At 40.2% G+C, this 27,697-nt stretch overlaps 1 protein-coding gene across 32 annotated transcripts in view; it reads left to right on the top strand.

The window, feature by feature from the left end:
* The window catches only part of LOC107679075 (receptor-type tyrosine-protein phosphatase S-like), a 249,286-nt gene that overhangs the window by 177,567 nt on the left and 44,022 nt on the right, over positions 1-27,697 (top strand). For 21 of the 32 annotated variants that reach the window (XM_016474496.1, XM_016474495.1, XM_016474494.1 and 18 more), the window contains 7 exons: positions 195-776; positions 1,630-1,766; positions 1,860-2,004; positions 7,658-7,972; positions 11,683-11,876; positions 24,138-24,164; positions 25,467-25,584. In XM_016474496.1, the coding sequence (XP_016329982.1) occupies positions 195-776; positions 1,630-1,766; positions 1,860-2,004; positions 7,658-7,972; positions 11,683-11,876; positions 24,138-24,164; positions 25,467-25,584 (1,518 nt within the window). The remainder of the gene's footprint in view (positions 1-194; positions 777-1,629; positions 1,767-1,859; positions 2,005-7,657; positions 7,973-11,682; positions 11,877-24,137; positions 24,165-25,466; positions 25,585-27,697) is intronic. The other 11 variants (XM_016474518.1, XM_016474523.1, XM_016474524.1 and 8 more) reach the window with 3 other exon arrangements.

The raw sequence follows: 27,697 nt of genomic DNA, 5'->3' as shown, positions 1-27,697 counted from the left end.
TCAGTGAACTACGGCTCTGTGTAGTAAATGCTGCTCCATCTGAAAGCATGTGATGATGATTTACTGCTGATTACAGAACCGGCATTACTAACAAAATGCGCATGACAATCGCATTTGATTAATCGTGCAGCCCTAGTGTCAAGTCCCAGTATTGGATGTTTACGTCTACGGTATTGTCTTATCCCACCCTGCAGCCTTGCCAAAACCTCCAGGTACTCCTGTTGTAACCGAAACTACCGCCACCAGTATCACCATCACCTGGGACAGTGGCAACCCTGAGCCCGTCTCCCATTACATCATCCAGTATCGCGCCAAATCTCCCGAGAGCAAGTTCGAGACCGTGGACTCCATCACCACCACTCGCTACAGCATTGGAGGACTTTCTCCGAACACTGATTATGAGATCCGGGTGTCAGCCTACAACACCATTGGCCAAGGCCCGCCCAGTGAACCGGTTGAGGCTAGGACTGGGGAGCAAGCTCCCGCCAGCCCACCACGCAACATCCAGGCCCGTATCATCTCCCAGAACACCATGATGGTACGCTGGGATGAACCTGAGGAGCCCAATGGACAGATCAAGGGTTATCGGGTCTACTACACCATGGACCCATCTCAGCCCATGAGCATGTGGCACATCCACAATGTACAGGACAGCGTGATCACCACCATTCAGAGTCTGGTGGCCACTGAGACCTACACCATCAGAGTGTTAGCCTTCACGTCAGTAGGAGATGGACCCTTCTCAGATCCCATTCACGTCAAAGTACTTCAAGGAGGTTCGTTTGTAAATTTTTAGTGGTTATTTTCAGTGTTGGGTGAGCAAAAGATGTAGCAAGGAGAGTTTCGCAATTGAAGAATATTTGTTGCAAATATTGGGCGATCTGATTTAATTTATTGCATTTTAATTGAATTTAGAGATTGATAAAGTCTGTTTTCAGTGTTCAGTGGGCTAACAATGTAGCAAGGTGAGCTAAGTGATTGAAAAATGTCTGTTGTCATGTTTGTTGGGCTAACAATGTACAGTAGAAAGGTGAGTTTTGCAATTGGAAATGCACATTGTTTGTATTGGTTGAACTAATGGCGTAGCAAGGTGAGTTTAACAATTGAAAAATGGCTGTTGCTAAAACTGGGTGAACTAATAGTGTAGCAAATTGAATTTAGCAATTGAAAATGGCTTTTGTGTTTGGTGGACTAAAGATGTAGCAAGGTGAGTTTAAATATTGAAAAAGTCTGTTTTCAGTGATTAATAGGCTAAAGATGTAGCAAATTGATTTAAGGTCTCTGTTGTCATTCTTGAGTTAACTAAATATGTAGCCAAAGATAGTTTAGCATTTGGAAATGTAGTCAAAAACAACAGGTTAGCGATTGGGTATGTTTGTTTTCAAAGTTTGCAGGATTAGTTAAGCAATCATAAATGTCATTATAAATGTATTTTGTTTTCAGTGTCACTAAAATGTAAGTACGCTACTTTATCTGGGTTATTGTTCTAACTCCGTTGCCACTGGGTAAATGTTTGCTCTACCACATTCACTAAATATACAGTTGTAAATCTCTTTGTTTATTTATCTAAATCTGTTTGTTTATTTAGTTTCATGTCTATTAAACTATCAACACTGGCTCCATTTGTAGTCCCTGGACAGCCGACCAACTTCCAGGTTGGTGAGGTGTCAGACACGAGTGTTGAGCTAACATGGGAACCGGCCTTCGAGAAAGAGGGAATCATCAGTTACGAACTGCATTACAGAGAGGGCAGGCAGGAATCTCAGGTGCCTTCTCCACAACAAACCTTCTCAAATATGTTGTCAGGACCACTTATGCACATGTCATTAGCAGTAACGTTATTATTTTCGGCCAAACAGGTAAAGAAAACATTCGGGCCAACCTCTTCCTATGTGGTGGAGGGTCTACGTGCAAATACAGAGTACTTCTTCTCTCTGGCTGCCGTTTCCAACAAAGGCATTGGAGCCTTCACCAACGAAATATCCCAAAGGACATCCCAAGCCAGTATGTAGTCCATTTCCTTTCCTAGCGACCCGAATGAAGGGTTGGGGGGAGGGGTCTAATATTGTATTTTGATTGAGAAATGCCAAGACACAATGGCAATTTTGAGCTTCCGATGGGGTCGGGATACAACACCACACTGTTTGAAAGGGCCACTGTAACCTTCACCCTAGTTTTCCAATCCAGGGATATTGTTTATTGACTCCAGAAATGTCAAGAGTAAATGATAATGGTGTGCTTGTGTGTGCAGCAGATATGTGTTAAAGACTGGACACTTGTCTGGTCCCTGGTTTTTGACAGGTGTTCTGCTTCAGGTTTTCTGGCAGTGGTTCTTTGCCTCATTCCTTTGTGTTGTGTTTGTTTATGCATCTGAATGGCACAAAACAGCATCACCTTTGAGCCAGAAGTGAGTTTTGCTACATGCAGGCTGCAAAGGTGATGTTGTTTTGATGAAAATATTTCCAAATGACTTGGCAAAGCTTTATGCTTTTGAATAATTCCTTTCTTTGCACGTTGACAAATTCTTTTAAAAGAAAGATAAAAACGAGCAGAACAAATTTGTGTAAATTGTTTGTAAAAACATTCTTATGTAAATCGCTGCATAACACTTCAATGCGTCAGTTTATGTAAGAATGGTCGTACACACAATTTTTGCAATTAGTTCTGCTTGTGTTTCATGAATGAGGCCCTCTTACTTTGATGTTTTATACATTATTTATATTTTTAAGAGTCTAAAGGTTAAAGCCCAAACTTTTAAATGACCTGTGTTGTTTAGTTTAATGGATTCCTGGCCCTTCAGCAGGATGGTGTCACACACACTTTTTATTCTTCTTTGTTTGGTTATTCTTTCATCTGGGTCTCTCTGTGTCACAGTTATGTACTTCAGAGATTTCCTACACGTGAAACAAACAAATCAATATGGGTTGATTGATCTGCAGCAAGCGTGCCATTTGGCTCCCATGCGCACTCCCTTATTTCTTCTGTGTTCGTATTTCTTTTTCATGTGTCAACAGCAAATGCACTTTTTTTCCTCCCATGCGATTGACCCTCACAAAATATTATTGACTCTGCGGTCTGCCATGGCTTTCCACCACATCTAGTCCCTCACTGTGTATTACTGAAAGCAGCGCAGTCAGTGGCTGCTGGCGCCTGCAGGTAGTCAGCATTTACGCTGGGAGACCGGCTGAATTATTCAAGCCTTCGGCCTAAAAATACACCCTCGCTGAGTCGCATCATGATTTGGTGCATGAAATCATCAGAGCTTGTTGGAAACCTTGCAGCTGGCATGTGCCCTGTGCTAACAAAATTGCAATTTCTTGTGTTCAGCTTGTACATTCAAAGGGGTCCAGAAGTCTTGAGAGCATGAGTGAAAATGCATCTATTTTGCAAAAGTTTTCTTTACAAAGCATATTAATTTGTAAGTGAAGTTGAACCACCCCAAAACATCCTATGTTTTCATTTTCAGATTTCCTAGTTGTATTTCTCTGAGTGATTAAAATTATTAACTTTATTTTTTTTTATTTTTATTGAGCACAGACCACTTTCAGAATAGATGAATAATGGGTGACAAATGCACTTGTGAATGTGGCATTTGCACAATTCTGCATGATTCTAGATAACTTCCAAGCCAGATAAACAAAGAAAAAATGATGTGCACTTTCAAAATGATTCCTAGTAGTTTTTTTATGCTTTCATGTTTTAGTGTAAAGGTTAAAAAAAAGTTTAAAGTCAACATGAAATGGCATTCAAAACCCATTTTACTTTTGTAATCTGACGTATTTCTTAGTGAAATGGTATATTGGAGAACAACTTTTTTCAATCAGGAACTGATTGGAAAATTGGAATTGAAAAAACTTGCCTTGGAGGCAGAGCAACTTATTACATTTTGATGAAAAATTACCAAGATAAACTTTGCATTTCTTTGTAACTGTGCACAAATGAATGTATTTTGTTTTCATGTTGACTCTAGATGCTCCTTTTGGTTAAAGGTTCCTTTTACAGATTTGATTCTTCAGATACACTTTCAGTGGGCGGAAGATGCCACAAAGCCATGGCAGCAGATGTGGACCATTTTAACTCATCTTCTGTTTCTACCTGTGCAGCTTGTTGGTGCAGAATGGGTGGGATGGGGTTGGTTGAGTGGGTGCTGGGATGCAATAAACCTGCTGCATTGATGCACAATGTAAAACCTGAGAGTGAGCACTGAATGCATGTATTTCCTCCCATTACCCCCGGGGGGCGCTCTGTTAATGCATCCTTTGACCTCTGGCATGTGTACGCTGTGTGTGTCCCCTTCTGTTCCATCTCTATATGTCTGTCCCGCTGTTGGTGTCTTCATATATTGTATTCTGGAACAATGCGGTGCACTTTCTACCTCACTTTTGTTTTCTAGCTCTTCTGTTTCACTTTGTCTCCTGAAATGAAACTAAAGCTCACCTGCTCCAGCTTGACGTCACCTGGTTTTAATTTATTTCTGTTCAGTACACGGGTTTAAGTTCAACTTTATTTCATTTTGGTTTGGTTTTACTCTAACACTTGAGGAAACAGCTCTCAGTGTTTTGGTTTTTTTGCTCTTATTATTGAGGTTAAGTTTAACGTGACAAGCTCGACATGCAGCAGCACTTAGCATTGCCAATGCAAATCCATTAAACTAAAGGTGAGAGTAAGTATCCCGGTGGGACAGCCGGAGGCTTCTTGCTCAAGTTATGGGATTTCGCTTTGTCCCGCAGGATCTCACAGAGATGGGAGACGTGGTTCACTACATCTGCCAATGTCTTCCCTCAAGCATAAACTAAAGTAGTGCAGATTTTCCCATAACAAGGTCAGGGAGGCGACAAGCTTGGACAGTTAGAAGCAATTTAGCACAAACTCCCCTCAACCTAACACATAAACAAACATTACAGTGTGGATTCCCGAGAGGTAAGTGACCGCCGTTCGGAGGAAAAGCCCAGTCTGCCACCTCACTTTTCAGAAGTCGGCCACATAACCAACCTGACAAGTGCGTGTTTGTAGGCGTATAGTGACCCTGAGGTGTAGAACTGTCACATACACCAGTAGAATTGGGTCAGATCCCTTCACAACTTTGCGCAAACTGGAAAGAGTGCCATCGTCTTCACGGAGAGTTCCCAAGATGTTTAAACACTAATGGGCCAGATTATACAAGCTTTTAACACCAGGATTCCCTCTTCGTAGATCTATATTGAACTACACCAAGTGGCAGACTGGACTTCCTCATGAAGGCGTGAAATGAAATTGTATTGTGTTTGTATCCTTTTTGGTACGGTGCTGTTCAGTTGACGCCCAGTCAGGTCCCTGTTCGTGGGTCAGCCCACAGTTACGAACCAAAGCCCCTGCAGTGGTCCGGCAGAGAGTACTCACCTCACCCTCCATATCCCCCAACTCTTGTTGTTAACATTGGGGGATGTGTCCAGACTCTTGAGGGTTAGTGGAGATAGACACTCCTGCCTTGACCAAGTAGGTGCCAGAGGGAAATGCTTAAGAGTCAATGGCTATTGAGTGATGCTCAGGTTTCAAACATGGTCATAGAGGGTCCACACACTGGGGGCAAGGGTTACCGCACCGGTCTTTGTCTTGGGTTTAGTGCGAGTCTATCTTGGAGGTCCACAAGTGGATTCAAGTTGGATTCCAAGTAGCCACAAGTAGAGTCCAATCAGTTCCATCAGTTGTTACACTCGAAGTTGCCATCGTCCAGCTCACAAACTAATTTCAACCTTTTTAGCCAAACAAATCTGTAATTGCAGTTCTTTTTCACCTCTCATTTTGTTTATTTGAAGCAGCGCCACAATATGGACCTGGATTAAGTCATTATGACAGTTAACATCTTTCGATATTGGTTTTGAGGCACAATTCTTAATTCTGAAGAGTGATTTCATTTGGAGGTCCACAAGTAGCCACATATAGAAGGAATCCAATCGATTGTTTCACTCATAGAAGTTGCCAGCTTCCAGAGAGATTTCATTTTGAACATTGAAATTCAAGGCTCTTATTGCATGAGTCTAAACCTTCAGGTAGTTCTGCAACTCTCAGATACCAAACTTTCTCGCCGCACTCAAACCAGGTCGATTCACGAGAACTGAATGCAAATATTCTTCAAAAGAGGAAGTACATCTTCAGAATATATCTTCAAATAGAAGATGAAAATCCAGTAAAACTTTGATCCAATGAAGCCCATTTGGTGAATAAACAGGGCTCTGAATAATGTCGCCCACTGAACTCTGGGACGGGTGACACCTATGATGAAAGCTGGCTGGTGACGTGACAAATCTGTTAACCATTTCTCAAACAAAAGCACAGCTGGGCTGCTGATGGGTTGAATTGGGGTGGATTATATAACTTGGGTATGAATGGTTGGATGTTAGCGAGGTGCTAGCACCCTGATCTCAATCTTGTGGACCCTCAGGCGAGTGCAAACAGTGAATAGTGCAGACTGATGAAAGCACAGGGAAAGCTCTCTCCCTCCAACCAAAAAAAAAAACATCCCAACCTCAATGTTATTGGACTAAACTAAATTAAGGTAAATAGTTTGAACTGAGCTGTATTCGGTGAGCTCAGCAGTAGAAGGAGAGGGCCAAACCCAACCGACTCTGGGGAAATATAGTCTCCCTCGAATCGGGTGCTTGTGGTAAGAAAGTCTCTAAAAGTTAGTGTTTGAAGATGTCAGGTACGTATAATGTACAGGAAAATGTTTTTGTGTTTTTGGTTTTGTTTTGGTTTTTGCTGTTTTTAATGGTCTTACTTTCTGTTTAAAGCTTGGTGGCTTTCCATGATTCTTCTGAGTTGACATTTTGGTCCTAACAATTTCTTTCCAGCCATTGTTTTGCAGAGAGTTTTTCCTCATTTTCCTGTAATCCGTTTTGAATGACTTTGTTTTGCTGGTGCTCATCCATTTGAATTTCAGTCACAAATATGTTTTATCCCCGTCTGTCTGTTTCCCCCCTCATTCATTTGTGTTACTTATGGCTTCAGGGATCAGCACGACAGAGTAACTTTTAATTCTCGATTTTACAATGGAGATAAATGTTACGGCATTTAAACGGTATAATACTTTCCTATGCGCAAGCATTTAGTAAGCAGAGACTCTGTGCATTTTAAACGAGACTTTTATATTGATTTAGAATGGCACAGAAGTTGTAATTTCTGATATGTGCAAGGGGAAGAACCCGACAAAAATGCCTTGAAATACCGCAATGAATGGCCTTCATTCAAATGCAAATAATGTGATCTATTTTCCCCTCATGGTGGAAATATATCCTGAGAGCCCAGAGTATTTACTGTGAAAGATGGGTTAAATCTTTGGCTCGCGTACAGCCGGTTATAGTTGGATAAACTGCTGTATCTTACGCCCAACATCTGTGGTGTTACTTCTAGATCTGTGACACGGAAATCAAGCCAAAGTTAAACCTTCATGCTTCATATTTATGTATGCATGCCAAACACCCCGACCCCTTCAAAACCAAGTTCTTCTGTTTGCATTTGCCCTTTGCATTTGTTTTCCTTGTTTTGTTATGTTTCAGTATGTCTCTGCTTGTTTTTTTCAGTTGGTTTTTCCCTTTTATCATTTTCTTTTTCTCTTTCCCATCTTTTCGTTTTTTGTTTTCCACCCCCTCCTCTGCCCCCCTTTCCCAAACCTGAGCAGAGCCCTCCGCCCCCCCTCAAGACATTAAGTGCTCCAGCTCCAGCTCCACCACCCTGCTGGTAAGTTGGCGCCCTCCGCCGGCCGAGAGCCAAAACGGGGCACTGGCCGGGTACATAGTGCGCTACACGGTGGTGGGGGCCGGGGCCGAGGTCAGCACGGAGCCCGTGGAGGAACCAGCGGTGCCACCCACGTCCAGTCAGATCCAGCTGCGGCAGCTGGAGAAATGGACCTTTTACCGAGTCACTGTGGCGGCCTCCACCAGCGTGGGTCCGGGTCCCGAGAGCGAGCCGCTGCTCTGCCGCACGGACGAGGACGGTACTGAAACCCTCACTAACATTATTCACCGCAAAGCTTCTTTTCTAGCTAAATTATTAAAATTGACTTGAGAAGCAACACTGTATAACTTGCTTTCATAGATTGAATCTCGAATCTTGAAACTAAATGGCAAGTAATGCATTGAATTAAACATGATATTTTTAAATAGTATTTGTTCGTAAAACATACTCCAATAATCCTTCATAACTTTGAGAAATATGTGCCAGTTCAAAATACACTTATTTAAGGTACATCCTCTGAAAACAAGTAATTATTTAGGGGGTTTGCGCCTGGATTTGGCATACCCGATTTTAAATGTTTACCCTACACGCATACAAATGGTGTCATTGTATAGAAAACACCTTGAAATTCAAAATCAGATTGTAATTCTTCATGAATAACATTATAGATGTTTCGAATATTACAATAAACACTAAGAAAGATTTTTTAAGATTTCTTCCAGAATTTTGTATTTGAAAGTCTGCTATTCAGGTTCTATTTGCAGCAGCTATCTGCAACTTATATTGTCTGATTCCACTAGGTTCCAAAATGTACCAGAAAAAAAAAACTATTTTTCCCAAAAGAGCTTCTAAACAGGAGTTATTGAACTATAACTGAAGGGAGTAAAATTGTCATTTTTTTGTGTCTACAAGTGTCTTTAGAGTTTCCTTTGCAAAAACAGGTATTATAAAATACATTACCCCCAGAATCCTATTTTACTATGTGCCATAGCACTTGATTATTGATTGAATTATTTTTCATTTTTATCTTTTTCTAAGTAGCAATATACAAAATGGCATAAAATAATATTATTTTTTGTGTTTTATACAATGAGTTTTATTCTTTCAGGAGACTCTATAAATGATCAAATCTATGTGGTCTATTACATTCTAAAACAGAATCCACATCCTCCAGCTTTATATCATTCCTTATACGTGCATCATTTTTGTCCCCTGTGTTGAGCATCATCTCAGCATCCCGCCTGCCTCCTGGAGATGAGATGCCAGCTGCTGTTGCTCACTAATCTTCAACAGAAACTGAAACAAAGAATTCAGTGTTTATGCACACAGTTTTTGCATTATAATAATATCCATTTTACAAGATCAAAATGTATATTTACTGAAATGGTAATTTTATTCTTTTCTGCATACTGCATCCTGTACAGTGCTTTTTTGTCAAAAAATAGTTTATCAGATTGATTGCTGTGCTTTCACATTTCAAAATAATAATAATTTTTTTCTGTGGTGCACATCTGCGACAAAGCAATGGATTTCTCACCAACAAAAGCACAGAAATGTGACAATGGTCTCGTTTGAAAGAAAAGATCCTAATCTAAAAGATAATAGAGTTTGTGGCTGTTTGTGGCGGACGGAAGCAGTCATACAAGTAGGAATGTGACGCTTGTCTTTGTTTCCTCAGAGGTATCATATTTCACGGCGCGATTCTTTTGAAGATCATTCGATCTATGATTTTCACACAATGAAATACTTTTTGTGTGAGAGCTTTCTTATGATATATGACTTGACTGTTTTGTGAAATATATAAAACATACATATTCAGAGAGATAATTCTTCAATCCTTGGCCATCAAAAAGCGGAAATTCGTGTCTGGTACAAATGCATATTTAAGCTTAATTTTACTACTTTATGTATCATAAAACCAATAGTATGGTATTCTTTGTAAAGATTAGAATCTAAACTTTCAAATGATACCATATAAGCAAGCCTTTAAAAAGGAAGTGTAAAGTGTTCTGTAAGGCAGGACCTACTTTCCTACAGCCTCCATATTTGGTCTTATGATTTCCCCCATTCGTTTTCCAGTGACCTTTTATGGTCTCTGGCCGAGCTTAGTAAGAAAATAAATCCAAGATGGTTGAGGAGGCGAGAGAAATGTTGATTATACGTCTGTGTAGACGGCTCACTCTTTTTGGGAGATCTATTGACTAACATTACGTGATAGAGGAAACATTGACTTAGCATCATTTTCATCCTTCACTTCTCTTTGTAAAGCAGTCGGACAGCTTATGGGCACTGAAATAAATCCAGCTAGAGTAAGAAATTGTGTCGGACATTCCCCGATGACAGCAGTCTTTCTCAATGACTGACAGCGCTAGTTCAAGATACAAGCTAGTAATCAATACGGAGCACTGGCGCTTTGGGCCGCCCTAGGATGGATGGTTTTGACAGGCTGGTCAACCGCTGTAGGTGGGTCAGGAGAGAGGGAACGCTACCCCAAGACCTCCGATGGGAAATCTCATTTGTCCAACCCACAACATGGAGTTATTTGAGTAGCAATACGTTACGACAGTCACATCCTTGGAGACTTGTACCATTATAGCATCTAATACGGAATAGTCGGGCCCCAATATATAGTACATCCCCTTATGGCGTCTTTTATTGACCATCCAGGAAATGGGTCTCCTCCTTACAGCAGTACTGAATGACCGGAGGTATTAAACATCAGGGCCTCGTATAAAAGGATTTTCATTAGCTCGCAGGTAAAAGACTGCAGACGGCAGACCCGCGAATTGATCAGTGCTCAGATAAGAATGATAGTGAAATGGAAGGCGATGAAATGGTTGCTCGGGTATATGGGGGTGTGAAATTACAGTTGATTAAATGTCCCTGAAGATGGGCGCTTAATCAATAGCCTGGTTTCACATAATTGAAAGTGCGTACTTGCTGAGATGCTAGGGCTTAGTTTCTTTTCAGCCATATCGTACGGTCTTGAGGTGCTCCATAACTATTGGTACATTGTACTATTTTTAGAACAGATTGAGAGTCTATCTATGTCGAATCAGATGTAATTAAAGAAGATTTTGTTTATATGTGAGTTCTGTAAAATATTTGATGTAGATCCTAACTTAATAGCTAATAAATGCCGGGGAAGCCATGTTTAGGGAATGATATATCAGGAACTATGATTGCTGCTATGTAGAAAGATGTGTTTTCTTCAAGTCCAAGTGGTTCAGAGTCTCATCAGGGTTGAAATATTTTCATAACTGACCTCTAAATTTGGTAAATAGTGAAATAAGTCTACACGATCAAGTGGTAGTCATAAAAGTAAGTCAGTGAAGAAAATGGATATGCATTCATGTTGAAGTTGAAGTCTCATGTAAACAGTTTTATTTTATTTTTTTAATGAACTGAGGTTGTGTAAAGTATTTAATGTATATTTTAGCATTTTCATGGGGTTTTTTAAAGCCCAAAAATCGTCTGGAAAGTCATATTTAGGTTATGATATCTGAGGAACTATGATTGCTAGCTATGTATAAATTGGTAGATTGGTAGAAAAATGTGTTCCCTTCAAGTCCAATTGGTTCAGAGATGTATAGGGATAAAAATATTTTTAAAACTGGCCTCTAAATTTGGTAAAAAGTACAAATTTCTAGATGAGTGAAAGTTAATGCTCATTAAAGACTAAAGATACTAATTAATGTGTTTTGATTGTAAAACTTCACCTTTAATGACGACTTATGTCCTTTTCATCATTAAAATGCCAAGGCAGTTATCACTGCTACTATTGTTCAAACTAACAGTAATATGAACAGAAATTAGGTAAGTAACTCACGTAGCGCAAAGGAACACCATAGCATCATATTGGTGAATTTTGAACAGGCAAAAACCACCATAATTGTTTTAAAAATGTAGTTGTAATGATAATAAAATGGTAATTTCAATCCCTCATTGTGTCATCTTCTCTTATCGCAGTGCCCGGGGCCCCCCCTCGGCGTGTAGAGGTCGAGGTGCTCAACTCTACCTCCATCAAGGTGATGTGGCGCTCCCTGTTGCCAGGGAAACAGCACGGGCAGATCCGCGGGTACCAGGTGCACTACGTCCGTGTCGAGAATGGTGAATCTCGCGGCCTGCCCCTCATCAAGGACGTCATGCTAGCCGATGCACAGGTTTGTTAGCACGACGATGCCGCTGTGATGATTACTATTGTTTCTTGGAGCAAAAAGGTTGTAGTTTATTATTTTACTTACCAAGTTTCTTTTCAACTGACGTCATCTAGGGTGTGCAGACGATTGGTTAACGTCTATTTTTAGGATACTGTTGCAGCAAATGCGGCCCAAAATCTTACCAGTATTTAACACACACATGGCCACTGCAACAAATGTATGAAAATCCTTTTATAAAGAATTTAATCTGTGAAGTTCTTTTATAGCCTCTAGAATGCTTTCCACAAGCAGTCCAAAACATCTTATCAGCCATTAGAATTGCACGGTTTAGTCAAACCTCTAATAAGTTTAACCTCTAAGGCTCTAGTGTCGTAGATAAAGTCAACAAAAGCTGATTATGTCTGCCGTATTGAGCGCCCCGAGATCTCCACAAAAACACGAGGCACTTGAGCACTGTGGGCACAATTCAGACTTGATTTGTGTATCTATATGTTTGGTTGACTGTATTTTATTCTGATAATGAACAGGCTGCAACGTTTGCAATGTTGTATGTGTGTGCGTGAGGCGCCGGCGCGATCGAACAGCGGAAACAAACAACAACAAAATATTCCATCATCTTTGGTCATACAGATAATTCGATGTGTTTACTTTTATTTCTGTTCTATCTCGGTTTCCTTTCCGTGGACTTTCGTAGAGCGCTGCGCCAACCAAACTCAGCAGTATATCTCTCAGTCTTTTCCTTTTGTTTTGTTAATCTGTTAATTAGGCTATTTAAGTCAAATATTTCGCATATTCATTAATTTTATAGACTATGATTTAATAAAAACACATTTTGTTATTTTTAGTTAAACTTATATTTGTTGCTTGTCTGCGCTCGTCCGCCGCCTTTTTTCTCTTCTCCGACCCCGCAGCTCTCTCCGATAACTCGCGCTATTTCTAAATCAAAACACATTTTGTTATTTTTAGTTAAATTTATATTTGTTGCTTGTCTGCCCTCGTCCGCCGCCTTTTTTCTCTTCTCCGACCCCGCAGCTCTCTCCGATAACTCGCGCTATTTCTAAATCAAAACACATTTTGTTATTTTTAGTTAAATTTATATTTGTTGCTTGTCTGCCCTCGTCCGCCGCCTTTTTTCTCTTCTCCGACCCCGCAGCTCTCTCCGATAACTCGCGCTATTTCTAAATCAAAACACATTTTGTTATTTTTAGTTAAATTTATATTTGTTGCTTGTCTGCCCTCGTCCGCCGCCTTTTTTCTCTTCTCCGACCCCGCAGCTCTCTCCGATAACTCGCGCTATTTCTAAATCAAAACACATTTTGTTATTTTTAGTTAAATTTATATTTGTTGCTTGTCTGCCCTCGTCCGCCGCCTTTTTTCTCTTCTCCGACCCCGCAGCTCTCTCCGATAACTCGCGCTATTTCTAAATCAAAACACATTTTGTTATTTTTAGTTAAATTTATATTTGTTGCTTGTCTGCCCTCGTCCGCCGCCTTTTTTCTCTTCTCCGACCCCGCAGCTCTCTCCGATAACTCGCGCTATTTCTAAATCAAAACACATTTTGTTATTTTTAGTTAAATTTATATTTGTTGCTTGTCTGCCCTCGTCCGCCGCCTTTTTTCTCTTCTCCGACCCCGCAGCTCTCTCCGATAACTCGCGCTATTTCTAAATCAAAACACATTTTGTTATTTTTAGTTAAATTTATATTTGTTGCTTGTCTGCCCTCGTCCGCCGCCTTTTTTCTCTTCTCCGACCCCGCAGCTCTCTCCGATAACTCGCGCTATTTCTAAATCAAAACACATTTTGTTATTTTTAGTTAAATTTATATTTGTTGCTTGTCTGCCCTCGTCCGCCGCCTTTTTTCTCTTCTCCGACCCCGCAGCTCTCTCCGATAACTCGCGCTATTTCTAAATCAAAACACATTTTGTTATTTTTAGTTAAATTTATATTTGTTGCTTGTCTGCCCTCGTCCGCCGCCTTTTTTCTCTTCTCCGACCCCGCAGCTCTCTCCGATAACTCGCGCTATTTCTAAATCAAAACACATTTTGTTATTTTTAGTTAAATTTATATTTGTTGCTTGTCTGCCCTCGTCCGCCGCCTTTTTTCTCTTCTCCGACCCCGCAGCTCTCTCCGATAACTCGCGCTATTTCTAAATCAAAACACATTTTGTTATTTTTAGTTAAATTTATATTTGTTGCTTGTCTGCCCTCGTCCGCCGCCTTTTTTCTCTTCTCCGACCCCGCAGCTCTCTCCGATAACTCGCGCTATTTCTAAATCAAAACACATTTTGTTATTTTTAGTTAAATTTATATTTGTTGCTTGTCTGCCCTCGTCCGCCGCCTTTTTTCTCTTCTCCGACCCCGCAGCTCTCTCCGATAACTCGCGCTATTTCTAAATCAAAACACATTTTGTTATTTTTAGTTAAATTTATATTTGTTGCTTGTCTGCCCTCGTCCGCCGCCTTTTTTCTCTTCTCCGACCCCGCAGCTCTCTCCGATAACTCGCGCTATTTCTAAATCAAAACACATTTTGTTATTTTTAGTTAAATTTATATTTGTTGCTTGTCTGCCCTCGTCCGCCGCCTTTTTTCTCTTCTCCGACCCCGCAGCTCTCTCCGATAACTCGCGCTATTTCTAAATCAAAACACATTTTGTTATTTTTAGTTAAATTTATATTTGTTGCTTGTCTGCCCTCGTCCGCCGCCTTTTTTCTCTTCTCCGACCCCGCAGCTCTCTCCGATAACTCGCGCTATTTCTAAATCAAAACACATTTTGTTATTTTTAGTTAAATTTATATTTGTTGCTTGTCTGCCCTCGTCCGCCGCCTTTTTTCTCTTCTCCGACCCCGCAGCTCTCTCCGATAACTCGCGCTATTTCTAAATCAAAACACATTTTGTTATTTTTAGTTAAATTTATATTTGTTGCTTGTCTGCCCTCGTCCGCCGCCTTTTTTCTCTTCTCCGACCCCGCAGCTCTCTCCGATAACTCGCGCTATTTCTAAATCAAAACACATTTTGTTATTTTTAGTTAAATTTATATTTGTTGCTTGTCTGCCCTCGTCCGCCGCCTTTTTTCTCTTCTCCGACCCCGCAGCTCTCTCCGATAACTCGCGCTATTTCTAAATCAAAACACATTTTGTTATTTTTAGTTAAATTTATATTTGTTGCTTGTCTGCCCTCGTCCGCCGCCTTTTTTCTCTTCTCCGACCCCGCAGCTCTCTCCGATAACTCGCGCTATTTCTAAATCAAAACACATTTTGTTATTTTTAGTTAAATTTATATTTGTTGCTTGTCTGCCCTCGTCCGCCGCCTTTTTTCTCTTCTCCGACCCCGCAGCTCTCTCCGATAACTCGCGCTATTTCTAAATCAAAACACATTTTGTTATTTTTAGTTAAATTTATATTTGTTGCTTGTCTGCCCTCGTCCGCCGCCTTTTTTCTCTTCTCCGACCCCGCAGCTCTCTCCGATAACTCGCGCTATTTCTAAATCAAAACACATTTTGTTATTTTTAGTTAAATTTATATTTGTTGCTTGTCTGCCCTCGTCCGCCGCCTTTTTTCTCTTCTCCGACCCCGCAGCTCTCTCCGATAACTCGCGCTATTTCTAAATCAAAACACATTTTGTTATTTTTAGTTAAATTTATATTTGTTGCTTGTCTGCCCTCGTCCGCCGCCTTTTTTCTCTTCTCCGACCCCGCAGCTCTCTCCGATAACTCGCGCTATTTCTAAATCAAAACACATTTTGTTATTTTTAGTTAAATTTATATTTGTTGCTTGTCTGCCCTCGTCCGCCGCCTTTTTTCTCTTCTCCGACCCCGCAGCTCTCTCCGATAACTCGCGCTATTTCTAAATCAAAACACATTTTGTTATTTTTAGTTAAATTTATATTTGTTGCTTGTCTGCCCTCGTCCGCCGCCTTTTTTCTCTTCTCCGACCCCGCAGCTCTCTCCGATAACTCGCGCTATTTCTAAATCAAAACACATTTTGTTATTTTTAGTTAAATTTATATTTGTTGCTTGTCTGCCCTCGTCCGCCGCCTTTTTTCTCTTCTCCGACCCCGCAGCTCTCTCCGATAACTCGCGCTATTTCTAAATCAAAACACATTTTGTTATTTTTAGTTAAATTTATATTTGTTGCTTGTCTGCCCTCGTCCGCCGCCTTTTTTCTCTTCTCCGACCCCGCAGCTCTCTCCGATAACTCGCGCTATTTCTAAATCAAAACACATTTTGTTATTTTTAGTTAAATTTATATTTGTTGCTTGTCTGCCCTCGTCCGCCGCCTTTTTTCTCTTCTCCGACCCCGCAGCTCTCTCCGATAACTCGCGCTATTTCTAAATCAAAACACATTTTGTTATTTTTAGTTAAATTTATATTTGTTGCTTGTCTGCCCTCGTCCGCCGCCTTTTTTCTCTTCTCCGACCCCGCAGCTCTCTCCGATAACTCGCGCTATTTCTAAATCAAAACACATTTTGTTATTTTTAGTTAAATTTATATTTGTTGCTTGTCTGCCCTCGTCCGCCGCCTTTTTTCTCTTCTCCGACCCCGCAGCTCTCTCCGATAACTCGCGCTATTTCTAAATCAAAACACATTTTGTTATTTTTAGTTAAATTTATATTTGTTGCTTGTCTGCCCTCGTCCGCCGCCTTTTTTCTCTTCTCCGACCCCGCAGCTCTCTCCGATAACTCGCGCTATTTCTAAATCAAAACACATTTTGTTATTTTTAGTTAAATTTATATTTGTTGCTTGTCTGCCCTCGTCCGCCGCCTTTTTTCTCTTCTCCGACCCCGCAGCTCTCTCCGATAACTCGCGCTATTTCTAAATCAAAACACATTTTGTTATTTTTAGTTAAATTTATATTTGTTGCTTGTCTGCCCTCGTCCGCCGCCTTTTTTCTCTTCTCCGACCCCGCAGCTCTCTCCGATAACTCGCGCTATTTCTAAATCAAAACACATTTTGTTATTTTTAGTTAAATTTATATTTGTTGCTTGTCTGCCCTCGTCCGCCGCCTTTTTTCTCTTCTCCGACCCCGCAGCTCTCTCCGATAACTCGCGCTATTTCTAAATCAAAACACATTTTGTTATTTTTAGTTAAATTTATATTTGTTGCTTGTCTGCCCTCGTCCGCCGCCTTTTTTCTCTTCTCCGACCCCGCAGCTCTCTCCGATAACTCGCGCTATTTCTAAATCAAAACACATTTTGTTATTTTTAGTTAAATTTATATTTGTTGCTTGTCTGCCCTCGTCCGCCGCCTTTTTTCTCTTCTCCGACCCCGCAGCTCTCTCCGATAACTCGCGCTATTTCTAAATCAAAACACATTTTGTTATTTTTAGTTAAATTTATATTTGTTGCTTGTCTGCCCTCGTCCGCCGCCTTTTTTCTCTTCTCCGACCCCGCAGCTCTCTCCGATAACTCGCGCTATTTCTAAATCAAAACACATTTTGTTATTTTTAGTTAAATTTATATTTGTTGCTTGTCTGCCCTCGTCCGCCGCCTTTTTTCTCTTCTCCGACCCCGCAGCTCTCTCCGATAACTCGCGCTATTTCTAAATCAAAACACATTTTGTTATTTTTAGTTAAATTTATATTTGTTGCTTGTCTGCCCTCGTCCGCCGCCTTTTTTCTCTTCTCCGACCCCGCAGCTCTCTCCGATAACTCGCGCTATTTCTAAATCAAAACACATTTTGTTATTTTTAGTTAAATTTATATTTGTTGCTTGTCTGCCCTCGTCCGCCGCCTTTTTTCTCTTCTCCGACCCCGCAGCTCTCTCCGATAACTCGCGCTATTTCTAAATCAAAACACATTTTGTTATTTTTAGTTAAATTTATATTTGTTGCTTGTCTGCCCTCGTCCGCCGCCTTTTTTCTCTTCTCCGACCCCGCAGCTCTCTCCGATAACTCGCGCTATTTCTAAATCAAAACACATTTTGTTATTTTTAGTTAAATTTATATTTGTTGCTTGTCTGCCCTCGTCCGCCGCCTTTTTTCTCTTCTCCGACCCCGCAGCTCTCTCCGATAACTCGCGCTATTTCTAAATCAAAACACATTTTGTTATTTTTAGTTAAATTTATATTTGTTGCTTGTCTGCCCTCGTCCGCCGCCTTTTTTCTCTTCTCCGACCCCGCAGCTCTCTCCGATAACTCGCGCTATTTCTAAATCAAAACACATTTTGTTATTTTTAGTTAAATTTATATTTGTTGCTTGTCTGCCCTCGTCCGCCGCCTTTTTTCTCTTCTCCGACCCCGCAGCTCTCTCCGATAACTCGCGCTATTTCTAAATCAAAACACATTTTGTTATTTTTAGTTAAATTTATATTTGTTGCTTGTCTGCCCTCGTCCGCCGCCTTTTTTCTCTTCTCCGACCCCGCAGCTCTCTCCGATAACTCGCGCTATTTCTAAATCAAAACACATTTTGTTATTTTTAGTTAAATTTATATTTGTTGCTTGTCTGCCCTCGTCCGCCGCCTTTTTTCTCTTCTCCGACCCCGCAGCTCTCTCCGATAACTCGCGCTATTTCTAAATCAAAACACATTTTGTTATTTTTAGTTAAATTTATATTTGTTGCTTGTCTGCCCTCGTCCGCCGCCTTTTTTCTCTTCTCCGACCCCGCAGCTCTCTCCGATAACTCGCGCTATTTCTAAATCAAAACACATTTTGTTATTTTTAGTTAAATTTATATTTGTTGCTTGTCTGCCCTCGTCCGCCGCCTTTTTTCTCTTCTCCGACCCCGCAGCTCTCTCCGATAACTCGCGCTATTTCTAAATCAAAACACATTTTGTTATTTTTAGTTAAATTTATATTTGTTGCTTGTCTGCCCTCGTCCGCCGCCTTTTTTCTCTTCTCCGACCCCGCAGCTCTCTCCGATAACTCGCGCTATTTCTAAATCAAAACACATTTTGTTATTTTTAGTTAAATTTATATTTGTTGCTTGTCTGCCCTCGTCCGCCGCCTTTTTTCTCTTCTCCGACCCCGCAGCTCTCTCCGATAACTCGCGCTATTTCTAAATCAAAACACATTTTGTTATTTTTAGTTAAATTTATATTTGTTGCTTGTCTGCCCTCGTCCGCCGCCTTTTTTCTCTTCTCCGACCCCGCAGCTCTCTCCGATAACTCGCGCTATTTCTAAATCAAAACACATTTTGTTATTTTTAGTTAAATTTATATTTGTTGCTTGTCTGCCCTCGTCCGCCGCCTTTTTTCTCTTCTCCGACCCCGCAGCTCTCTCCGATAACTCGCGCTATTTCTAAATCAAAACACATTTTGTTATTTTTAGTTAAATTTATATTTGTTGCTTGTCTGCCCTCGTCCGCCGCCTTTTTTCTCTTCTCCGACCCCGCAGCTCTCTCCGATAACTCGCGCTATTTCTAAATCAAAACACATTTTGTTATTTTTAGTTAAATTTATATTTGTTGCTTGTCTGCCCTCGTCCGCCGCCTTTTTTCTCTTCTCCGACCCCGCAGCTCTCTCCGATAACTCGCGCTATTTCTAAATCAAAACACATTTTGTTATTTTTAGTTAAATTTATATTTGTTGCTTGTCTGCCCTCGTCCGCCGCCTTTTTTCTCTTCTCCGACCCCGCAGCTCTCTCCGATAACTCGCGCTATTTCTAAATCAAAACACATTTTGTTATTTTTAGTTAAATTTATATTTGTTGCTTGTCTGCCCTCGTCCGCCGCCTTTTTTCTCTTCTCCGACCCCGCAGCTCTCTCCGATAACTCGCGCTATTTCTAAATCAAAACACATTTTGTTATTTTTAGTTAAATTTATATTTGTTGCTTGTCTGCCCTCGTCCGCCGCCTTTTTTCTCTTCTCCGACCCCGCAGCTCTCTCCGATAACTCGCGCTATTTCTAAATCAAAACACATTTTGTTATTTTTAGTTAAATTTATATTTGTTGCTTGTCTGCCCTCGTCCGCCGCCTTTTTTCTCTTCTCCGACCCCGCAGCTCTCTCCGATAACTCGCGCTATTTCTAAATCAAAACACATTTTGTTATTTTTAGTTAAATTTATATTTGTTGCTTGTCTGCCCTCGTCCGCCGCCTTTTTTCTCTTCTCCGACCCCGCAGCTCTCTCCGATAACTCGCGCTATTTCTAAATCAAAACACATTTTGTTATTTTTAGTTAAATTTATATTTGTTGCTTGTCTGCCCTCGTCCGCCGCCTTTTTTCTCTTCTCCGACCCCGCAGCTCTCTCCGATAACTCGCGCTATTTCTAAATCAAAACACATTTTGTTATTTTTAGTTAAATTTATATTTGTTGCTTGTCTGCCCTCGTCCGCCGCCTTTTTTCTCTTCTCCGACCCCGCAGCTCTCTCCGATAACTCGCGCTATTTCTAAATCAAAACACATTTTGTTATTTTTAGTTAAATTTATATTTGTTGCTTGTCTGCCCTCGTCCGCCGCCTTTTTTCTCTTCTCCGACCCCGCAGCTCTCTCCGATAACTCGCGCTATTTCTAAATCAAAACACATTTTGTTATTTTTAGTTAAATTTATATTTGTTGCTTGTCTGCCCTCGTCCGCCGCCTTTTTTCTCTTCTCCGACCCCGCAGCTCTCTCCGATAACTCGCGCTATTTCTAAATCAAAACACATTTTGTTATTTTTAGTTAAATTTATATTTGTTGCTTGTCTGCCCTCGTCCGCCGCCTTTTTTCTCTTCTCCGACCCCGCAGCTCTCTCCGATAACTCGCGCTATTTCTAAATCAAAACACATTTTGTTATTTTTAGTTAAATTTATATTTGTTGCTTGTCTGCCCTCGTCCGCCGCCTTTTTTCTCTTCTCCGACCCCGCAGCTCTCTCCGATAACTCGCGCTATTTCTAAATCAAAACACATTTTGTTATTTTTAGTTAAATTTATATTTGTTGCTTGTCTGCCCTCGTCCGCCGCCTTTTTTCTCTTCTCCGACCCCGCAGCTCTCTCCGATAACTCGCGCTATTTCTAAATCAAAACACATTTTGTTATTTTTAGTTAAATTTATATTTGTTGCTTGTCTGCCCTCGTCCGCCGCCTTTTTTCTCTTCTCCGACCCCGCAGCTCTCTCCGATAACTCGCGCTATTTCTAAATCAAAACACATTTTGTTATTTTTAGTTAAATTTATATTTGTTGCTTGTCTGCCCTCGTCCGCCGCCTTTTTTCTCTTCTCCGACCCCGCAGCTCTCTCCGATAACTCGCGCTATTTCTAAATCAAAACACATTTTGTTATTTTTAGTTAAATTTATATTTGTTGCTTGTCTGCCCTCGTCCGCCGCCTTTTTTCTCTTCTCCGACCCCGCAGCTCTCTCCGATAACTCGCGCTATTTCTAAATCAAAACACATTTTGTTATTTTTAGTTAAATTTATATTTGTTGCTTGTCTGCCCTCGTCCGCCGCCTTTTTTCTCTTCTCCGACCCCGCAGCTCTCTCCGATAACTCGCGCTATTTCTAAATCAAAACACATTTTGTTATTTTTAGTTAAATTTATATTTGTTGCTTGTCTGCCCTCGTCCGCCGCCTTTTTTCTCTTCTCCGACCCCGCAGCTCTCTCCGATAACTCGCGCTATTTCTAAATCAAAACACATTTTGTTATTTTTAGTTAAATTTATATTTGTTGCTTGTCTGCCCTCGTCCGCCGCCTTTTTTCTCTTCTCCGACCCCGCAGCTCTCTCCGATAACTCGCGCTATTTCTAAATCAAAACACATTTTGTTATTTTTAGTTAAATTTATATTTGTTGCTTGTCTGCCCTCGTCCGCCGCCTTTTTTCTCTTCTCCGACCCCGCAGCTCTCTCCGATAACTCGCGCTATTTCTAAATCAAAACACATTTTGTTATTTTTAGTTAAATTTATATTTGTTGCTTGTCTGCCCTCGTCCGCCGCCTTTTTTCTCTTCTCCGACCCCGCAGCTCTCTCCGATAACTCGCGCTATTTCTAAATCAAAACACATTTTGTTATTTTTAGTTAAATTTATATTTGTTGCTTGTCTGCCCTCGTCCGCCGCCTTTTTTCTCTTCTCCGACCCCGCAGCTCTCTCCGATAACTCGCGCTATTTCTAAATCAAAACACATTTTGTTATTTTTAGTTAAATTTATATTTGTTGCTTGTCTGCCCTCGTCCGCCGCCTTTTTTCTCTTCTCCGACCCCGCAGCTCTCTCCGATAACTCGCGCTATTTCTAAATCAAAACACATTTTGTTATTTTTAGTTAAATTTATATTTGTTGCTTGTCTGCCCTCGTCCGCCGCCTTTTTTCTCTTCTCCGACCCCGCAGCTCTCTCCGATAACTCGCGCTATTTCTAAATCAAAACACATTTTGTTATTTTTAGTTAAATTTATATTTGTTGCTTGTCTGCCCTCGTCCGCCGCCTTTTTTCTCTTCTCCGACCCCGCAGCTCTCTCCGATAACTCGCGCTATTTCTAAATCAAAACACATTTTGTTATTTTTAGTTAAAAAAAAAAAAAAAAATCTAAAATATGCCTTTTTCGAAGCTGCTGTATATAAAAAATACAAGGTGGCTAAATTTGTATGCTGAAGTTTATAGGAGTTCATTATTTTCACTCAATTTAATTAGATTTTGGGCACCCCCTCTGAACTCACAGATTTAGTTATTTTTAGTTAAACTTAATTTTTGTTGCTTGTCTACGCTCGTCCGCCACCTTTTTCCTCTTCTCCGACCCCGCAGCTCTCTCCGATAGCTTAGTGTTAGTGGCACCAGTCCAGTGTTTCCAGGTTTTACTGCTGGTGCTATTTCTCCATGTTGAGAGTTTGGTGTCGCACATATTGCTAAGCATTCTTATCCTTTTCTCCGATAAACTGAAAATAACAGGAGTGTGTCCATCTCACAAATGTAGAATCTGTCTCTGCAGTCATCTCAACCATCTAATTCCAGCAACAGAAGATAGACAAACTATTTTACCTGCGGAATTTTTTCTCTGGTGCTGTTTTGCGGTGTTGGAAAATTCACCACTTAATTTTGTTAAAATATGTTGTTGTAACTTGCGTTACTGAGATTGTAACGAGTAATAATATTACCCAAATTTTATTAGTAATGCGTTATATTACTGCGTTACAACAAAACGTAATATACTACTGTATTATTATTACTTTTGTAATGCATTACTCCCAACACTGATACATACATACATACATACACATCTGACATGAGAACAGAAAGAAAACATTTAAATAGTAAAACTTAACAATAAATAATGTGTATGAATCTGGAACAGTAGATTTATGTACAGATTTGTGCATAATTTACTCTATATAGAACTGTATAAATAAAGAGATATGCATATGTATTTACATAATACTTGAGAAAGAGACAATAATTAAGGATGTAGAATGAAAAAGCCAGCGAGTGCCTCTGGCTGCAACCTAAAATTATAATACAAGCTTCTGTCATGAAAACAGCAGTGAAATTACAGATACGAGGCGCCTTATTCTCCTCACAGCTGCAAATATTACAGCTTTGAACAAACCGTGACTAAAGCTTATGAATGTTTATGACAGGATAATTTACAGTTGTCACTTGCGTGGGAATCAGTTGATATTATGTCGATGTTTATTGTCTACAAACATTATATATTGCGATCTTTTATTCATCTCATATTGAATTCGTTTTATATATGTAAATATTCAATATTTAAATATGTAGAACTTTGATTTATAGAATAAATTATTAATTTAAATATTACGATTTTTACTATAACTTTTATTAAATATCGACTCTCAGTGTGAGAATATAAATACAGTATTGTGAAGTTAATATCACAGTAGTTTTCTGTTTTAGTTTTGTTTTTCAATGAAATTTATTCAATAAGTAGTCATGGCATATTCATTTGTTTTAAATGTTCATGTATAATTTTAAATAAAAATAATTTTTTGGGTGTAGAAATATCACTACAGTATCTTGAGGTGAATTATCCCGATGCTGTTATGCATCAAGTTAAATTTGCATTGCATAAGACAAATCTTTGAGTATTTCTTCGCAGAATTGCCTTCATGGTCTGATATCAAACTCCAAAACAGCCATTTTATACTCTTACTAAATGAAATGGTGAAAAAACTGCAGGAATGACATGCTCAGAAAGCAGCGGCCACTCAATTTCCTGCCTCGTCTTCAATCTTCACGATTTTTTTCACCCTAATCCACACTGACCTACTTTAAAACACTCTGCCGTTCTTCCATTTCCTTGGCACTTTTACCTTGTTTGGTCTTACGCTTTCCTCTCTTTCTTTCTGTCTGTCTTTCTCCTCTCTTTCAAACCGCCCTCCCCTTTCTCCTCCCGGGTGGGGGATGTTAGTGGGAAATGGACGACGCAGCTGAATATGTGAGTATGGCTGTCGGGAGAACCTGTGATGTTACATCAGACCTGCTTTGTATCTCGGCCATTGAGTGTATTTATAGGCAGAAACTCAGATGGTGTTTTTACTGGGGAAATGTCATAAACATTGAAAGAATTTTATAATGAACCGAGGTGTGTATATTTCATGTAGATTCTAGCACATCATGTTTTTTAATAAGTAAACACGTCTGAGAAGCCATGTTTAGGGTATGATATATCAGGAACTATGATTGCTAGCTTTGTACAAATTGGTAGATTGGTAGAAAAACATGTTCCCTTCAAGTCCTAGGGGTGCAGAGTATCATCAGGGTAGAAATATTATCTAAACTGGCCTCTAAAGTTGGCAAAAAAGTGAAAAATTTCAAGACAAACAATGGATAATTGGGTCTATTGCAGACGCAAAAACCCAGGTCACGTAATTAACTCAGATGGTGTGTTCCACATAAACACAAAGAAAATGGATTGATGCATATAGATTCACACATGTATGTTGAAATTAAAGTGTCATGCAAGTTTTTTGTGTTGTAATATTTTTATAATGAGCTGATTTCTGTCAGAGAAAGAAAACAACTAATGCAACCTCACGTCCCGTGTGTGTGTGTGTGTGTGTGTGTGTGTGTGAGAGAGAGAGAGACGGTGATAGAAAAATATTAATGGTGCACAGGGGGAATGATGTAACATCAGGGTTCCTTTATGCCTGGCATGAAACAGTGTGTTTTGTGCTGTGATGTTGTGCATTAAGTATAGTACAAACAAAAATCAAGCAACCTTTTGAAGAAATGAGATATGCATTTTATTTATTTTTATAAGTAGATCATTTGTCTAACCCAAAAATTGCATGAATATCTTGAACTGGTTTGATGTGAAGCTCAATTCTCTGTAAGCTGCGGGACCCACAGTTGCTTTTTTCTCTGTGAGTGCTCGGCATTAATTTCCTCTCCGTCATGCACGCTGATCAAAGCTCACTCGCTTTCACGTGAAATATTGGAAAATAGGAGGCCATCAGAAGGCCGTGTGTGCGCACAGCTTACCGGCCGACCCGGAGAGAAATTCATTATTCTGACGGTCTGTTTGCTCAGACTCTCTATTGAATTAATTCACAGACATGTGTCATAGATGAGCAGGAATTGTAATCTAAAAAGACAGCAGAGTACAGATTGCAGGCTGTGACATTGAAAAGAGGGGAAACTGACGCCGTGTCTGTGCGGGTGACATGTAGTAAAGTCTTTAAAAAATTAAGTTCCCTAACATAGTGCTAACGTCCCCCTTCGTGTCCATTAACCACAGGAGATGGTCATCGGAGGCCTGCAGCCTGACACCACGTACTCCATCACCGTGGCAGCCTACACCACCAAAGGAGACGGAGCCCGCAGCAAACCCAAGCTGGTGGTGACTAAAGGAGCAGGTCGGTAATAATGACGTTATCATTAGCTGAGCTCCAGAGCACCGCAGGCCAGGTGTTATGAGCTACAGGAGCAAAATGAACCTTAAGGGACTTCAATCGAATAAGAAAAAACAAACATGGCCTATATAGTGTGTCTAGAGTACATAAAAGCTATAAGGGAATGTATAGCTGGGATTGTGCATTAGTGGTTAGCCACACATGGCCTGTAAGGCATTAATGGGTCAGAATGATGGACTAGTCAACCACAGATTAGTAAATTAGCATGCTAACAGTGATTCAGCGCATTAACGGTAAGCTAAACAGCATGCTAAAGTAGCATGTTTCAATTATTCCATTTTAAAGAACTGTCAAGTGTTTCCTAATTGTTGGTTTATGTAGATGGACTTTTTGGTTGTGTCCTGCGTGTTGCATTTTTAGGACTTTTAGATTTTAGAAAGCGCGTCTCAAAACGTTAGCGCTCTGTTTCATTCTACTATTCTAAGGTAGTTTAATTGTACAGAGAAGTGATTTGCTATTTCTAATGTGCTAATACTATGGTATTTTTATAAGTACTTTCTCTCTGTACACATGCAGACTAACGTGTTTTAGCTGTTACATTTTTTTAGCTTTTTGTTTTTTAGGTATCTGTCGCAATGAGTATTTTGCTTATAGGTTCGACATTAAGTTAACATGGTTTAAGCGCTAATCCTGTCTGATTATTCAGGGCTTCACTTCTACAAGCCAACTACTCGCTAGACAACCCACTAACTAGTCTCTTTTGAAAATGTTGTTTTATACATTCCTAGTGTTAGAATTATTGGGTCTGTCTTATTTAAACTTACTGTGGTATTGCCAGAAAAGTAAACACCATGCTAGTGAATTTTGGACACTACCTTTCCATCTCTGTGCACATGCAGATGAACGTGTTTTGGCTGTTGCGTTGCTTCTCGTTGTTTTAAATGTGTCTGACGCCATGATCTTTTTTTTTATGATGCCTTGTTAAGTTAAAAGTTGCTATAAATAGCACTAACCCTGCCTGATTGTACAGGGTTTTCATCAGACAAGTCCGTTTTTAAAAATATGTTTAGTGCAAGAACTGTGAGGATTTGATAATAGCATGATATTCTTTGATGTACCTTTTAAGCAGTAATAGTATATGAATAATGGAAATCACGTACTGTGGATATATATAGGCTATATATATATAACTATATATATATAGTTTTTGTAATAAATATTAGCTAGCCAGGCTTAGTGCCCAAACTCCAGACGCTGAGGAGACAGGTGTGCCATTCGCAGGTGTCAAGTGTGACAGTGGCGCCACATATGCATGTCCTTCTCAACGCCTGTCTCTCTCCCTTTCGCTCACACAGTGATGTGGCGCAGTCAAAGGAAGGATCTCCCTGCGCTTCCCGCCTCTGAAAGTGTGGCGAAACGCTTACAGCAGACAAAATAAATAAATAAATAAACAAGGGCAGACTCAGCCCTACTTAAAGAAGCGGCATCGCGCTCTTTCATGTGCCAGAACAGAGGGGAAGCTTGACCAATGGGGCTCAGAGGAGCCACTCTGGGGCACTTTCATGCCTCATTTCTGCTACATAATACTGTCATACAACTTAAGCCCCTGCCTTATTGTATTGATAAGGGCCGACCTGCCCCTTTCAAAGCCCGAACCTTCCCATGGCCGCCTGTCATCTGAGAAAGCTGGCCGTCAATGAGCTGACATTCTGCATGTCGGAGATACACTTCAGACCGGAGACCCGGCAGCGTGAAGCCCGTCAGTCAGGCTGTACAGTCACGCCGAGATGTCATTCCAGCTGCAAGCGGTGAAATAATGTGTACTAGAGCGAGCATTGGTATTTTTAGTGGTTGAAATAGAACTGAAAACATAAAGCATTAACTGAAATAAAAAAAAATTACAAAATTAAATGTTAATTGTGGCTATTTGCCAGCTCAACATTTCTCATTTTCCTTTAAAGTTGAAGTATTAAAATAGCTGAGTAGAAGGGAATTAAATATTAATTTAAATATATATATATATACATATATTTATACACTACTGTTCAAAAGTTTGGGATCAGTAAGACTTGTAATGTTTTTAAAGAAGTCTCTTCTGCTCATCAAGGCTGCATTT

The sequence above is a fragment of the Sinocyclocheilus anshuiensis genome, unplaced genomic scaffold, assembly GCF_001515605.1.
Source record: "Sinocyclocheilus anshuiensis isolate Anshui unplaced genomic scaffold, SAMN03320099.WGS_v1.1 scaffold1580, whole genome shotgun sequence".
Lineage (NCBI taxonomy): Eukaryota > Metazoa > Chordata > Actinopteri > Cypriniformes > Cyprinidae > Sinocyclocheilus > Sinocyclocheilus anshuiensis.
Note: the sequence above shows the minus strand (reverse complement) of the source record. Positions and strands in the feature narration are given on the sequence as shown.